The sequence below is a fragment of the Protopterus annectens genome, chromosome 3.part1 (assembly GCF_019279795.1).
Source record: "Protopterus annectens isolate FY-2018-M chromosome 3.part1, PAN1.0, whole genome shotgun sequence".
In the NCBI taxonomy this organism is placed as follows: domain Eukaryota; kingdom Metazoa; phylum Chordata; order Ceratodontiformes; family Protopteridae; genus Protopterus; species Protopterus annectens.
The window spans coordinates 1,467,690,594-1,467,705,854 of record NC_056732.1 but is presented as its reverse complement, the minus strand read 5'-3'; the positions used below and the strand labels follow the sequence as shown (position 1 = coordinate 1,467,705,854).

Genomic DNA, 15,261 nt, shown 5'->3' with positions numbered 1-15,261 from the left:
TAGTAGCCAACACATGGTTCAGAAAGAGAGACAGTCACAAGATCACATATAAGAGTAGCCAACATGCAACTCAGGTAGACTTCCTCCTAGTAAGGAAAAGGCACTGGGGTAGAATCCATGATTGCAAAGTCATCCCCAGTGAAACAGTCGGTTCACAGCATAAACCAGTAGTTGCCACAATCAGCTGCAAGCAGTGGTCAGAGAAGGCTCTAAAGTCAACAGACACCAGGCTGAAGACCTGGAAGTTGACTGGAGAGAAAGTATAGCAGTTTAAGGAATTACTCAGGGCTCTAGCACCCCAAGAAGAGGAGGAAATAGGTGGAGTTGAAGAAGAGTGGCAGTGCCTAAAAACAGCATGTGTTAGGACTACAGAAAAGATATGTGGCCGAGCCAGGTATAGAAATAAGGTACATAAGGAAAGCTGGTGGTGGAATGCAGAAGTGCAGGAAGTAATCAAAAGAAAAAAGGAGTGCAGGAAGAAGTGGGAGATTGAAAAGACTGACCAAGCTAGGAAGGACTACTGGTTGGCTAACAAAGAAACTAAGAAAGAAGTTGCAATAGCAAAGAATAGGGCATCAGAGGCACTCTATCAGCTTCTGGAAAGTGACTCAGTAAGAAGCACAAAGAAACTATACCGGGTTGCAAGGCAAAGACAGAAAGATAAAGAAGATAGTCAGACACCCTTCATAAGGGATTCCAGCAACAACCTGCTTACCAGCCCACAGGATATCAAAGGCAGATGGAAGGAGTATTTCCAGCAGTTTCTGAATGAAGAAACCCCACAGAAGCGGTACTGCCCCAGAAACAGCCTACAATGAGAGTAGAAGAGGAGCCCAGCTTAGAAGAAGTAAGAGCAGCACTAAGGAAAATGAAGTCAGGGAAAGCAGCAGGCTCAGATGAGGTCACAGCAGATATGATAAAGATGCTGGGTGAGCTAGGGAAGATATGGCTCCTGAGGGTACTAATTGCAGTGTGGAGAGAAAGGCATATCCCAGATGACTGGAGAATAAGCATACTCATGCCAGTGTACAAGAACAAAGGGGACATCCACAACTGGGGACAGTACAGAGGCATCAAACTCCTACCACATTGCATGAAAGTTCTGGAGAGGGTGATTGATAAATGGATATGCAGAATAGTAGAATGTAAGATAAGAGATGAACAGTTCGGATTCAGATCAGGATGCAGCACAATTAACCCAATGTTTGCATTGAAACAGATACTTGAGAAGAAACTAGAGAAGAGGAGAGAGTCAAACTCGGCTTTCCTAGACTTGGAGAAAGCATATGACAAGGTCCCAAGAAAGCTGATCTGGGCAGTATTGCGGTGGTTTGAAGTCCCAGAAACATTGGTAGAATTAGTACAGGCTATGTACAAGGACCCAGTGACTCAAGTACGAACAGTGTTTGGCCTCACTGAGGGGTTCCCAGTGGGAGTAGGTGTACACCAGGGTTCAGCTCTGAGCCCATTGCTGTTCATACTGGTAATGGACTACATCAGCAAACAGGTTGGAGGGGTCAGAGCAACAAAGCTGCTGTATGCAGACGATGTGGCAGTACAGGCAGACTCTGATCTAGAACTTCAGCAAAGGATAGGAGAATGGAATGCAAATCTGAAGGTACATGGGATGAAACTAAGCACAGATAAGACAGTGGTAATGGCAGCAGATTGGGGAAATCAGAAGAAGCTAAGAATAGAGATAGATGGGAAGATAGTGGAACAGGTAAACAGCTTCAAGTATCTGGGAGAGGTGGTTGAGGAGAAGGGTAGTCTGAATGAAGAGGTCAAAGCTAGAATCAGAGGGGCTGCAGCCAACTGGCATAGAGTATCAGGTGTAGTCTATGACAGAAGAATGCCAAATAAGCTGAAAAGTAAGGTGTACAAGACAGTGGTGCGACCAGTACTACTGTATGGTACAGAAACATGGGCAGTAAAGGCAGAACAGTTGAAGAAGCTAGAGGTGATGGAAATGAAGTGCCTGAGAAAGGTGGTAGGATGCACACTGCGGGACAGGCAAAGAAATGAGGACATAAGAGCAGAAGACAAAGTAGCTCCAATTGCAGAAATGATCAAAGAGAACAGATTACGATGGTATGGGCACATGTGTAGAAAAGCAGAAGACAATCTGGTGAGGAAGATTTGGGACAGACGGGAAGAAGGTAAGAGGAAGCGAGGGCGTCCAGCAAAGAGGTGGATGGATTGTGTGAAAGAAGATCTGCGAAAGTCAGGCATGAGTGTTGAAGAAGGCAGGAGAGTGGCACTGAATCGAGAGAGATGGCGACAGTTAATACGATACCCCAACCCCATGTAAATGGGAAAAAGAGGGATGATGATGAATGATGATTTCTGGCTCACTTGCATTTGCCAAATCCATAAGTAAGTAATCCTGCAACCCTCCTGACTGGAGGGTTATAACAACACATATCTGTGTTGAATCTTCTTCCCTAAGAAGATTTTGATGAAAAATATCCTCAGAGGACTGCCTTCACCTCCTTGCTGCATATCACTCCTTCCTTCTCACAATCACCTGCATTAAATTCACAGTTCTGCACTTCCGACTTAATCACTTTGCTCCACACTTTCTTCTTATTTTCTACCATTAAAGTTCACTTTCTTTTTACTGAATCCAACTCGTAACTCGCAACATACTCTATCACTTCTCCCTGCTTCACTGAGCTTCTTCGCAATCACCCTAAATGGCACCCTCTGTACACAAAGAGCAGTGGAAGTTTCTCAGTGCCATGACCAAATTTCCCCAAAAGTATAAGCTGTTAGCCTAATGGGACTTACCTGGTCAAGAAATGGAAAAAAAATTTAAAAAAGTATATGTAGGTTGTGATCCTTAAGTTCACCAAATCATTTTTTATTTTAATCCATCCAACAAAACAGCAACAACATGTCAGGGAACTAAATTAAAATACTAACCAAAAACCACCTTCAGCTGACTGTGCCATGGTGCCAATAAAGGGTACCCATACTGATGTTACAATGTAGTTGTACACAAAACACTTCTACTTCCAGATAATATCCCAAAACGTTGTTTAGCCACACCAAATAGACAGTTATACACACAACAGATTAAGCACTTTCATTTCCAGAACCGGAAACTTCATCTGAATTTGCCATCATATTCCCATTCACATTTAAAAAGCCAAATCTCCATCCTCATTGGTCAAATCTATATAAGCAACCAATCATTAACTCATAATAATATCCTATTTAAAAAAAATGTCTATATTTAAACTACTTTTTGTGTATAAATATATATGAAAAATATAAATGAGAAATATAGATACAGTTTGAAGCAAAAAACATAAACACTCATTTCCATATATATGTATATATATATATATATATATATATATATATATATATATATATTTATATAATATATTTTTTGAAAAACTTTTGCAATCTTCTTGCCCTCAGTTTTGGGGCTGTGACTAATGAAAGTAATTAAGTAATGCAATATCAGTCAATGTTAATGATAGAAATAATATGAGAGGTTACATGAATGGAGAACGTACGGGAGAGGACATGAATGTACCTTATTTAATAACATCTTATAATCAAGATGTGGGGAAGATTCAGAATATCATTATAAAAAAGTGAAAGTTATTCGTGAGTATGCCCAATAACTTAAATGTGTTCTCCAGGCCTTTGAACTTTAGTTTTAGAAGGAATTTTAATTTGAAAGATATCTTCTAAAAAGGGCAGACCTACGTACCTGAGAGGGAAGGAGTCAGAAGGGGGATTTTTAAATGTGGAACTTGTCCTCGGTGCCCTTTCATGGTGAATATGGCTGAGATGAGATTGAATAACCCTAGAGTGAGACTACACTCAATAGGATATTTTAATTGTCTGACCAAAGGGGTAGTTTACCTGGCCTATTGTTTGACATGTCTTTCATTCTATATGGGGAAAACTGAATGTAGTCTTAGACAAAGAGTCTATGAGCATATGTATGAAATAAATAGGAATAAAGAAAGTAATGCCCTATATAGACATTCAATTAAATGCCAAATGGCTTATTTTAGATTTTGGGTACTTGAAAGGGTTAAACAAGAAGAAAGGGGTGGGGACTGGGGGTCCAGGTTGGAGTTTAGAGAACTAATCTGGCAATTGCATTTAGACATGTGTGTGTCTCCCCTGGACTGAATGACCACATTTAGCCCCAGTCCTAAAATTAAGGGCAAGTAGGCTGTAAAAGTCTTTTAAAAATATATATGGAAATGAGTGTTTATGTTTTTTGTTTCAAACTGTTTTTATATTTCTCATTTATATTGTTCATATATATTTATACACAAAAAGTACTTTAAATATAGATATTTTTTTAATAGGATAGTATTGTGAGTTAATGATTGATTGCTTATGTGGATTTGACCAATAGGGATGGAGATATGGCTTTTTAAAATGTGGATGGACTATGATGCCAGATTCTGATGCAGTTTCTGGTTTTGGAAATGAAAGCACTGTTGTGTGAATAACCATCTATTTGGCGTGAATACATGGCGTTTTTGGGATATTATCTGGAAGTGGAAGTGTTTTGTGTACACTGCATTGTAACATCAGTATGGGTAGCCTTTATTGGCACCATGGTCCATGATGCAGTCGGCTGAAGGTGGTTTTCAGTTATTAGTCTTTGGTTCCTCCAACCCTCAGCTAATTCACAAGTCGTTATAGGTTATTGGTTAACTAAATTAAAATATTACCTTCTTAACAAAAATAAATAAATAAACTGTTATTTTTGATATCATTGCTACTGACCTGTTATCTCAACAGTTTATATATAGCACTCGAAAGATGTACATTTGTTATGGGACATTATTGGCAAAACATAATGGACCCTGCACTCATCATTACCCGAGTCCAAACATTGTATGTTCTGTTTGACCTAACTGTGCAACCTTTAAACCTGACTATTGCAGATATTACTTGGTTTAGCTATGTTAAAGCTACAGCATCTGTTATAATCAGCATCCAAATACTTGAAGAATGTCATGTACTGTTTTAGGACTATTTTCCATGTGGTACATTTAAGATTATAGAACTGGACTCATTCAAAATTAGACATGAATCTGTTTTTTATTATTTGATATATTTTTTTATTTATTTATTTTTAGAAAACAATCTCATCTCTTCTTTTATATGGCTTTACACGTTTAAAATTGCATGGGGGTGTGTATAAGATGAATATGTAAAACGCAAATATATGATATAACAAGTCTGTTTATGTTAGAGAATTGATACTTCATTCAAATTTTTTTTTTTTTTTTTTTTGTCGACAGTGATGCCATTTGACATGATTTGCAATAAACATGTTTTATACAAAAAAGATTTTTTTCAATGATGTGTACAGCTATGTACCTATGTGTGGATGTGTGCATCTGTGCACATGTTTGTTTGTCTGTTAATGTGTGCATGCCTGTATATATGTATAGGTGTGTGTGTGTGTGTGTGTGTGTGTGTGTGTGTGTGTGTGATAGTACATCATAACTTGTGCCCAGTATTAAGTCAGGCCTATTATTTACATTTTGTTTGTTTAGGTGCTTGTGGTGGTGCATTTGTAACAGGAGAAACACCTTACTTCTTTTTCTCGCCTGAGTGGCCAAATAACTATCAGAATGGCGTAGACTGTTCCTGGGTAATAAGATCTCCAGAATCTACAGTGGAGTTGAACATTCTGGCTATTGACATAGAATTTCAGACGTCATGCTTATCTGATCAGCTTGTTATTAGAGATGGTAAGAAGCATTTCCCTCATCAGAAATGTTTAGACTTTTACAAGCAATATACCAGAATGCAGATATTCTGCTTCTGGGTAATGTTATCTGTTGTTTCTTCTCTCATTAAAGTATATTATTTTTCTTTCTGTAAAGCACTTCATTTTCAGTAAACCAAAGGTTCATTAGGGCCAGCTTATTCTCATTTTATGAAATTACAATGCAGTTATGATTAGAATAAAAAATGGTTTAACTAGAATCACTCCTTAAAAATGAAGTCACGTGGTGCATAATGTACAGTAGGTAGGCATTACATGTGCATATAAGGTAATATGTGTGTATGTTTATATAAATATATATATATATATATATATATATATATATATATATATATATATATATATATGAAGATATAGATATAGACTTGGGTTCCTTGCAATACATCAGATGCTCAGATTTGCAGATGTTAAAAGTTAGAGCCTAGAAGCTCAAAAACAAGGAAGTTTGAACAGAATGGACTGTTATTGTGCAGGATCATAGTACAATTGGGATCAGGGTTTTGCACTGTGGTGCAGTCACAGAGTTGATATGTATAATTAAGTAGGCAGTATGAGGGGGAGATGAAGGGAAGGCTTACCCCATGCAACAAAAAAAACATTTTTTTGTATTTTTTGATCAGCTGGTGATTGACCAGTTGTGCTCAGTGACTTACTATTCACTTTTTTTGATATATAGACATACGTCTATGTGTTCGTATATACAGACATATATATATATATATATATATATATATATATATATATATATATATATACACACACACACATATATATATATATATATATATATATATAGATATAGATATAGATATATATATATATATATATATATATATATATATATATATATATATGGATTCCCTTCAGATTATCGAAGTTTCAAAACTTCAAAATTTATATCGCCGAGACAATATGATCGAAATTTAGAAACTTTGAACATTTTGAATGGAGATCACAGTACAGTGAAGAATGGGCACTTTACCATTTTACTCGCTGTAGTGCTATCTTGGAGATGGTATATTTAATTAGCAGGGGGTGTGGGGGGTGCAGTGGGGCAGCCCCCCTGCGAAAATGTAAAACAATATAGTTTTCTATGTTTTTTTTTTCAGAATTTTGATCATATGGTCTCAGCCATATGAATTGCAAAGTTTTGAAACTTCAGTAATCTGAAGGAAATATATATATATATATATATATATATATATATATATATATATATATATATATATATATATATATCTTGGGATCCACTGCAGATATCTTTGAGTGAGGCACAAAACATTAGACCAATTACTTTGCATACTGCAAAACATCTTTATTGATCTTAAATATAAACCACACATTTTACATTTGCAATCAAATAAAAACATTTACTCAAAAACCTATCCAGAATAAAGCAAAAAAAAATGTCCATAATCCCATGTGTATGCACAACTACTACACATTATTTATAGTTTAGGTGTAGGGTTGAATCTCCCATACTCATCCTAAATGGTGCCTGTACTCCATACCCTTTAAATTAAATATATGTTAACTTTTGAGTCATACGACCATGATCAAAGGGAAGTTACAACTAATTATGCAGTAGATGGCAAGCCATCACTTAACTATGGTACAACATAATAAATATAACCAACAAAGCTTTGTGTAGAAAAAGCTGCATGAGACGAAATGATAAAAATATCAAACATCGAATGTATCAAACAAAGAATGCAAAAAGACTAATCTTTTTAAATGAAATCTAAAGAGGGATTGAACTAATGACAACAACAAAAAAAAACAATATTTTTTTGAAAGAGGTACAAACCCTAGTGCACCCACACAAACACATATATACACACCCTGCTAATTAAATATACCAACTCCAAGATTGCATACCAGTAGGGAAAGAACAAATTCCCAGACCCTGCTGTGTCATGATCTTGCAGGTAGAGCAACTGGAACTCTGAGATGTGCAAATGAAAATAATGATTTATTTTTCCCATTTGTAGGGCTTGGGGGTTGATACTGTGTTTGTGAGAGATTGCTAAAATGTCTGGTTGGGGAATATGTCCTTTCCTAGTTACTGTGTAATCTCAAAGCTAGTATATTAATTAACAGGGGATGTTGGAGCATATCCCCCTACATGGGGAGTGCTTTAGGAGCTTGCCTTCACTGAAAAACATTGTTTTTTTGTTTGTATGGTTCAAAACTTTGTCTTGCTCAGGGGAAATACACAACAAAAACACTGACACTGGTATTTTTTATCAAATTTTAACATGATGATTGCTTTTCTAGTGAACTTTGTGAAGTAGACCCATTATTTTACTTTAAATCCTTCTAAGGAGATCCATACACACACACACACACACACACACACACACACACACACACACACACACACACACACACACACACACACACACACACACACACACACACACACACACACACACACACACACACACACACACACACACACACACACACACACACACACACACACACACATTTCATTTAATCACAAAATACCTAAAAAAATCATCTGATACTCATTTAATCTAAAACAAATTTAGTAAAATCACATGCATTTCAAACTTGATATACAGCAAATACGTCTCCAAAACTTTTTTGCAGGGTGGAGGGGGTTGCCTGGACCGACCCCTCCTTACTTAAATATGCTAACTCCACAGTTGTAATCTAAGTAATGATAAAGTTAATAATGATTATTAAGTAATACATCATTGTATTGTACATTTATGAGCCAAAACCACACTACCAGTGATTTTTCTATATCCTTACACTTTTTTTTCTATCAAATATGATTCAGTCAGCTGTGTTTTCAAAGAAATTAGCTTTAGATCAGTTGCAGCACTTTTTTCGATGAAATGTGTCTTAGACCAAATGTCATGTACCCAAATCTCTGTAATATATATATATATATATATATATATATATATATATATATATATATATATATATATATATATATATATATATATATATAGATATAGATATATATAAACCCAAAACTCTACTGAAATTACTGCAGGCTGGAGATCAAAAGTATACTTTTGATCTCCAGCTTGCAGTTATTTCAGCAGAGTTTTTGGTTCATTATTAGTTTGAGTTTTTTACGCTGCAGTGTTTGCTGTTTTATATATATATATATATATATATATATATATATGCATATATATCTACAACCATCTATCTACTGTATCTATGTACAGTGGATATACAAAGTTTACACACCGCTATTAAAATGCCAGGTTTTTGTGATATAAAAATGAGACCAGAATATATAATTTCAAAACTTTTCCCACCTTTAATGTGACCTATAACCTGTATAATTCATTTGAAAAACAAGTCTGTTAAGGGATAAAATATAAAACATAAAAAACGTACAATAAGCTGGTTGCATAAGTGTGCCCACCCTTAAACTAATACTTTATTGTGTGAGCATACCCTTAGACTAATACTTTGTTGAAGCACCTTTTGATTTAATTACAGCATTCAGTCTTCGTGAGTACACACCTGCCATCAATTAAAGAGACTCTGATTAACTCCAAATAAAGTTCAGCTGTCCTAGTAATCATTCTGTGTACTAAACTGAGTGAATTCATCTGGCCTGGAACTTGTATTGTGAGGAGTTTCCTGACATTTACTCAGTTGCCTGCTACAGCAAAAGCCACGCTTCACAGAGAGCTTACAAAGCATCAAAGGGATATCATTGTTGAAAGGTATCAGTCAGGAGAAGGGTATAAAACATTTCCACAGCATTCAATATACCATGGAACACAGTGAAGACAGTCATCAAAAAGTGGAGAAAATATGGGACAACAGTGATGTTGCAAAGAACTGGACATCCCTCCAAAATTGAAGAAAAGCCAAGATGAAAACTTGTCAGGGAGGCTCCCATGAGACCTACAGTAACCCTAAAGGAACTGCAGGAATTTCCGGCAAGTACTTGTTGTGTACTATATGTGACAACAGTCTCTTGTATTCTCCATATGTCTGGGCTATGGGGTAGGGTTGCAAGATGGGAGACTTTTTATACACAGAAAAACATCCAGGCCCAGCTAAAATCTGCAAAACAATACACCAAGTCTCCCAAAAGCATGAGAGGAAATCTGTTATGGACTGATGAGACCAAGGTTGAACATTATGGCCACAATTCCAAAAGGTATGTTTGTTGCAAAAACAACACTTCGCATCACTAAAAGAACACCATCTCTAGAGTGAAGCCTGGCTGTGGCAGTATCATGCTTTTGGGTTGCTTTTCTTCAGCTGGAACGGGGCTTGAGTCAAGGTGGGGGGAATTATGAACAATACCAAATACCAGTCACTTTTGGTCCAAAACCTTCAGGCGTCTGCTAGAAAGCTGAAGATGAAGAGGAATTTCACCTTTTAAAACAACAATGACCCCAAGTATACATCCAAATGAACAAAAGAATGGCTTCACCAGAAGAAAATTAAAGTTTTGGAATGGCCCAGCCAGAGGCGACTTAAATCCAATAGAAAATCTGTGGGGTGACCTGAAAAGGGCTATGCACAAGAGATGCTTTTGCATTCTGACAGATTTGGAGAGCTTTTGCAAGGAAGAGTGGACAAATATTGCCAAGTCAAGATGTGCCATGCTGATAGACTTCTACCCAAGAAGGCTGAATGGTGTAATTAAATCAAAAGGTGCTTCAACAAAGTATTAGTTTAAGGGTGTGCACACACAACAAAGTATTAGTTTAAAGGTGTACATACTTATGCAACCAGCTTATTGTACGTTTTTTATTTTTTATATTTTTTCCCATAACAGATTTGTTTGTTTTTCAATTGAATTGTACAGCTTACAGGTCACATTAAAGGTGGGAAATGTTTTGAAATGATTTATTGTGGTCTCATTTTTTTATACCCTAAAAACCAGGGTTGTGTACACTTTTTATATCCACTGTATATGTAAATACATATATCTATAGTATGTGCGTGTGTGCATCTATACATATATATATATATATATATATATATATATATATATATATATATGTATATGTATGTGTGTGTGTGTGTGTGCATATGTATGTATGTATATATATATATATATATATATATATATATATATATATATGTATATACATACATATATATATATATATATATATATATATATATATATATATGGGTGTGTGTGTGTGTGTGTGTGTGTGTGTGTGTGTGTGTGTGTGTGTGTGTGTGTGTGTGTGTATGTGTGTGTGTGTGTGTGTATATAAATATAATATATATATAGATATATATATATATATATATATAGATATATATATCTATGTGTGTGTGTGTATGTATATAGGTTCATATGTTGATACTAGGCTATATGCCCTAGGGCATTTATCAGCCTAGACAGAGTGTATTTGGCTTACGTCACCCCTTAAAAAATGGGTTTTACAGTGCCCTATTTTGGTTACTTTATTGGGCCTCTGTCTAGTAGTGACACAGAAGTGATCCCCGGAGTGAACTTATGATCTCCCATCCACTCATCAAGATTTCTCTTGAAGACAGTCAACGAGGGGCTCTGCCTGATATGGACTGGGATTCTATTCCAGAGTACTGGGAGCCTCTGGGTCAAGAATCTGTCTCTCCAACATGTCCTATTAATTTCTGTGTTGAGATTCAAATCCCTTGAGTGCGTAGCTCTAGTGGATTTGGATTTTTTGAGGTGGAGCATGTCCATTAATTCTGGGTTGGACATGGCTTTATGAGTCAGGCACAGATTGCCTCTAAGTAGGCATTATGCAACTGAGTAGAGCTGGAGTTTCTTTAACCTGGCAGCATAGGTCATCTGTTTGAGACCCTTGATCCTCTTGGTGAGGTACTTTTGTGGTCTCTCCAGTTGCTGCAGGTGACGGGTAAGGTACATCCCAAACGGGGCATTGTATTCAGTTATGGGCCTGATGACGGATGAGTAAAGGGGCACAATGACCTCCTTGGATCTAGATGTGAACCCTTTCATGATCAGGTGGGCTGTATATAAGGTCTTTCTAACCACTTTGGCAACATGGTTGTCAAAGGACAGATTACTATCAACTTGGGTTCCCAGGTCCCTAATTACTTCCTCCATACTTAATGGATTACTGCCTATATGGTAGTTTGTGGACACTTTGTTTTTTCCAAAGGGTACGACTATACACTTCTTGGCATTTAGTTTCAGGCCATGGCTTTGGCACCAGTTGTCCGTCTCTGTGAGACCCTTTTGGAGGATGCCTGTGTCAGCTGGAGAGTTGGTTATGGCACCCAGTTTGCAGTCGTCTGCAAACTTGGTCAGCCATAGACCTCCCGTGTTGGCCTGTACCTCTGAAAAATATATACCGAACAAGAGCGGTCCCAGGACTGAGCCTTGTGGGACGCCACTTGTGACAGGTTTAGAGTCTGACATAGCTCCCGCAATTCTGACCATGTGGGTTCTGTCCTTGAGCCAATTTGCAACCCATCTTATGACATAGGGGTTGATATTTAGGCTGGAGAGCTTATGTATGATGCCAGAGTGGGGTATGGTGTCAAAGGCTTTTGCGAGGTCCAGGTAGGCAGTGTGGACTACTTTCCCTTCATCTATGGCCTTGGTGACTGTTTCGAAGAAGTCTACCAGGTTCAAGAGGCAGGATCTGCCTTTAACAAAGCCAAATTGTGTAGGATCTAGCATCTGTAGTTCCCCATTGTCTTTGTTTAGAGTCCCATGATGATCCGCTTCGTGGCCTTGCAGACTAGGCTAGTCAGGCTATAGTTCCCAGGGTCCGTTGACGCTCCACCTTTGTGGAGTGGGACCACTGTTGCTGTATGCCATTCCTTGGGTACATAACCTGTAGAAAGGCTGAGATTGAACAGTAGCCTAATATGAGGTTTTAGCTCCTCTTGGAGCTCCTGTAGGATGCAGTCTGGGACACTGTCCAGTCCCATTGATGTTGTGTTTTTTGCTTTGGAGAGGGCAGCTCCTACCTGAGCATCTGTGATGACAGGGAGACGAATCTCTGCTGGGACAGATAATTGCTCCTTTGGGGGGAAGGGGGGGAGATGTTTGCACTGAACCTGTCCGCCAGGATGTTGGCAATGTCTGTGGGTTCAGTTTATTTTTTGTCATTTTGGACTAACTTCGAGCATATCTGGGAGTTGCCACCCAGATTTCTAACATAACTAAAGAAAGCCTTGTGGTTATCTTTAGTGTCTTGTGCAATTTTTCTCTCGAAGCTGGCATTGGAAGATTTTATGAGGAACCGTAGTTTTTTGCTAGTACTGATCAGTGATGCCTTCTTATTGAGGGATTTTGCGCTATCCTGCAGTAGCTTTCTCCTTTTGTTGTATAATTTATTTATGGCCATGGTCCACCAGACAGGACGTCTGCCTTTGGAGGATTGGGTCTTGGTTTTATTTGGGATTGCATGATCCATGCATTCTTGAAGATGTCCATAGAATGCATTTATATAGGACTCTGTTGTTTGGGCCATAGTTTCCACTGGCCTGGGGGCTTTGATTGATTTCACCTCGGTTTTGAGGAGTGTGAAATTAGCCTTGGAGAAGCTTTTACTGTGGTTTTTGGAGTGGTAGTGGGGTTGGGATGTGGATGTCCAGCAAGATTAATTTGTGGTCTGATCTTACCAATGAGGGGTGTACCTCTGGTGTAGAGCATAGAGTCCCCATGTTTGTGATGACCAGGTCAAGTATGTTTACCCCTCATGTAGGTGTGGTGACCAGTTGTTCCATAACATTTGAGTTTATAAATTCCAGGAACCTTTGGGCTAGGCTGTTAGGGCTTGAGTAGTGTCCCCAGTCTATGCTTGGGTAGCTGAAGTCACCCAATATAAAGGTATTTGGAGAGACATTCATATTCTCCATTGTTCTCAGGAAAGCCACGTGAGGTTCCAGAGTCTGGGATGGTGGTCTGTAGCAGGCTATAAACTGAAATGCAGTTTTGCCTACTGTTAGTTGCACATAGATGGTTTCTGATGCTTCATGCAGTGCCACTAACCTGGAGGTGTGGGTATCCTTGATGAATATGGATGCTCCCCCTCCTTTTGTGGTTCGGTCCGAGTTTTATATATATATATATATATATATATATATATATATATATCTGTGTGTGTGTGTGTGTGTGTGTGTGTGTGTGTGTGTGTGTGTGTGTATGTATGTGTGTGTGTGTGTGTGTGTGTGTGTGTGTGTGTGTGTGTGTGTGTGTGTGTGTGCGCGTGTGTGTATGTGTATATATCTATATATCTACATATATATATATATATATATATATATATATATATATTTATATATAGGTTTACCACCACATAATTAAACACACAGCAGCCGAACCCAACAATGATCGATTCCGGTAACCGAATTTTTGCATGTCGAACGGTTGGAATGTCACAAAACCACCAAATGCAACATTTTTGACCACTCTACATCCAAAAGATTGCTAACATGGGTCACAAAGGGGGCGTGGGTTTGAAATTCAATACAGGTGCATTCAGCAATGTGCATATTGGCCGCACTCCTTTCGGTCATCAGGGCTCGACCATCCGTCCGTTGATTATAAAGTGGTAAACCATATATATGTATATATATATATATATATATATATATATATATATATATATATATATATATATATATATATATGGTGGATACTGTCAAAATGCCAGGTTTTTGTAATATAAACAAAATGAGACCACAATAAATCATTTCAAAACTTTTACCTCCTTTGACCTATAAGCTGTACAATTCAATTGAAAAACAAATGTTTTAGGGGAAAAATATAAAAAATAAAAATCATACAATAATCTGGTTGCGGTAACTTTTGCTTTAATTACAACATTCAGTTTTCTTGGGTACACACCTGCCATCAATTAAAGAGACTCTGATTAACCCCACATAAAGTTCAGCTGTCCTAGTAGGATTTTCCTGACATTTACTCAGTTGTCTACGACAGCAAAAGCTATGGTTCGCAGAGAGCTTACAAAACATCAAAGGGATTTCATTGTTGAAACATATCAGTCAGAGAAGAGTACAAAACAATTTCCACAGCATTGGATATACCATGGAACAAAGTGAAGACAGTCATCAAAACGTGGAGAAAATATAGAACAGTGACGTTGCAAAGTACTGAACATCCCTCCACAATTGATGAAAAGACAGGGAAGTAAATAGTGTGGGAAGAAATAGCCAGGGAATTGTTATGGCTAGGCTTGTATAGGCCCTAGGGCCAATAGCCTAGTACCAACCTATGAGCCTATGAACAAGATGAAAACTGGTTAGGGAGGCTGCAAGAGACCTACAGCAACACTGAAGGAGCTGCAGGAATTTCTGGCAAGTACCGGTTGTGTACTACATGTGACCACAATCTCCCGTATTCTCCATATGTCTGGCCTATGGGGTAGGGTTGCAAGACAGAAGCCTTTTCTTACACAGAAAAACATCCAGGCCTGGCTAAAATTTGCAAAACAATACATCAAGTCTATCAAAAACGTGGG

The 15,261-nt window shown here is 37.7% G+C and overlaps 1 protein-coding gene across 1 annotated transcript in view; it reads left to right on the top strand.

Moving 5' to 3' along the window:
* Positions 1-15,261, top strand: part of LOC122797794 (cubilin-like) — a 2,156,354-nt gene that overhangs the window by 849,456 nt on the left and 1,291,637 nt on the right. Inside the window, 1 exon segment of the mRNA XM_044066315.1 lies at positions 5,547-5,744. Coding sequence (XP_043922250.1) covers positions 5,547-5,744 — 198 coding nt within the window.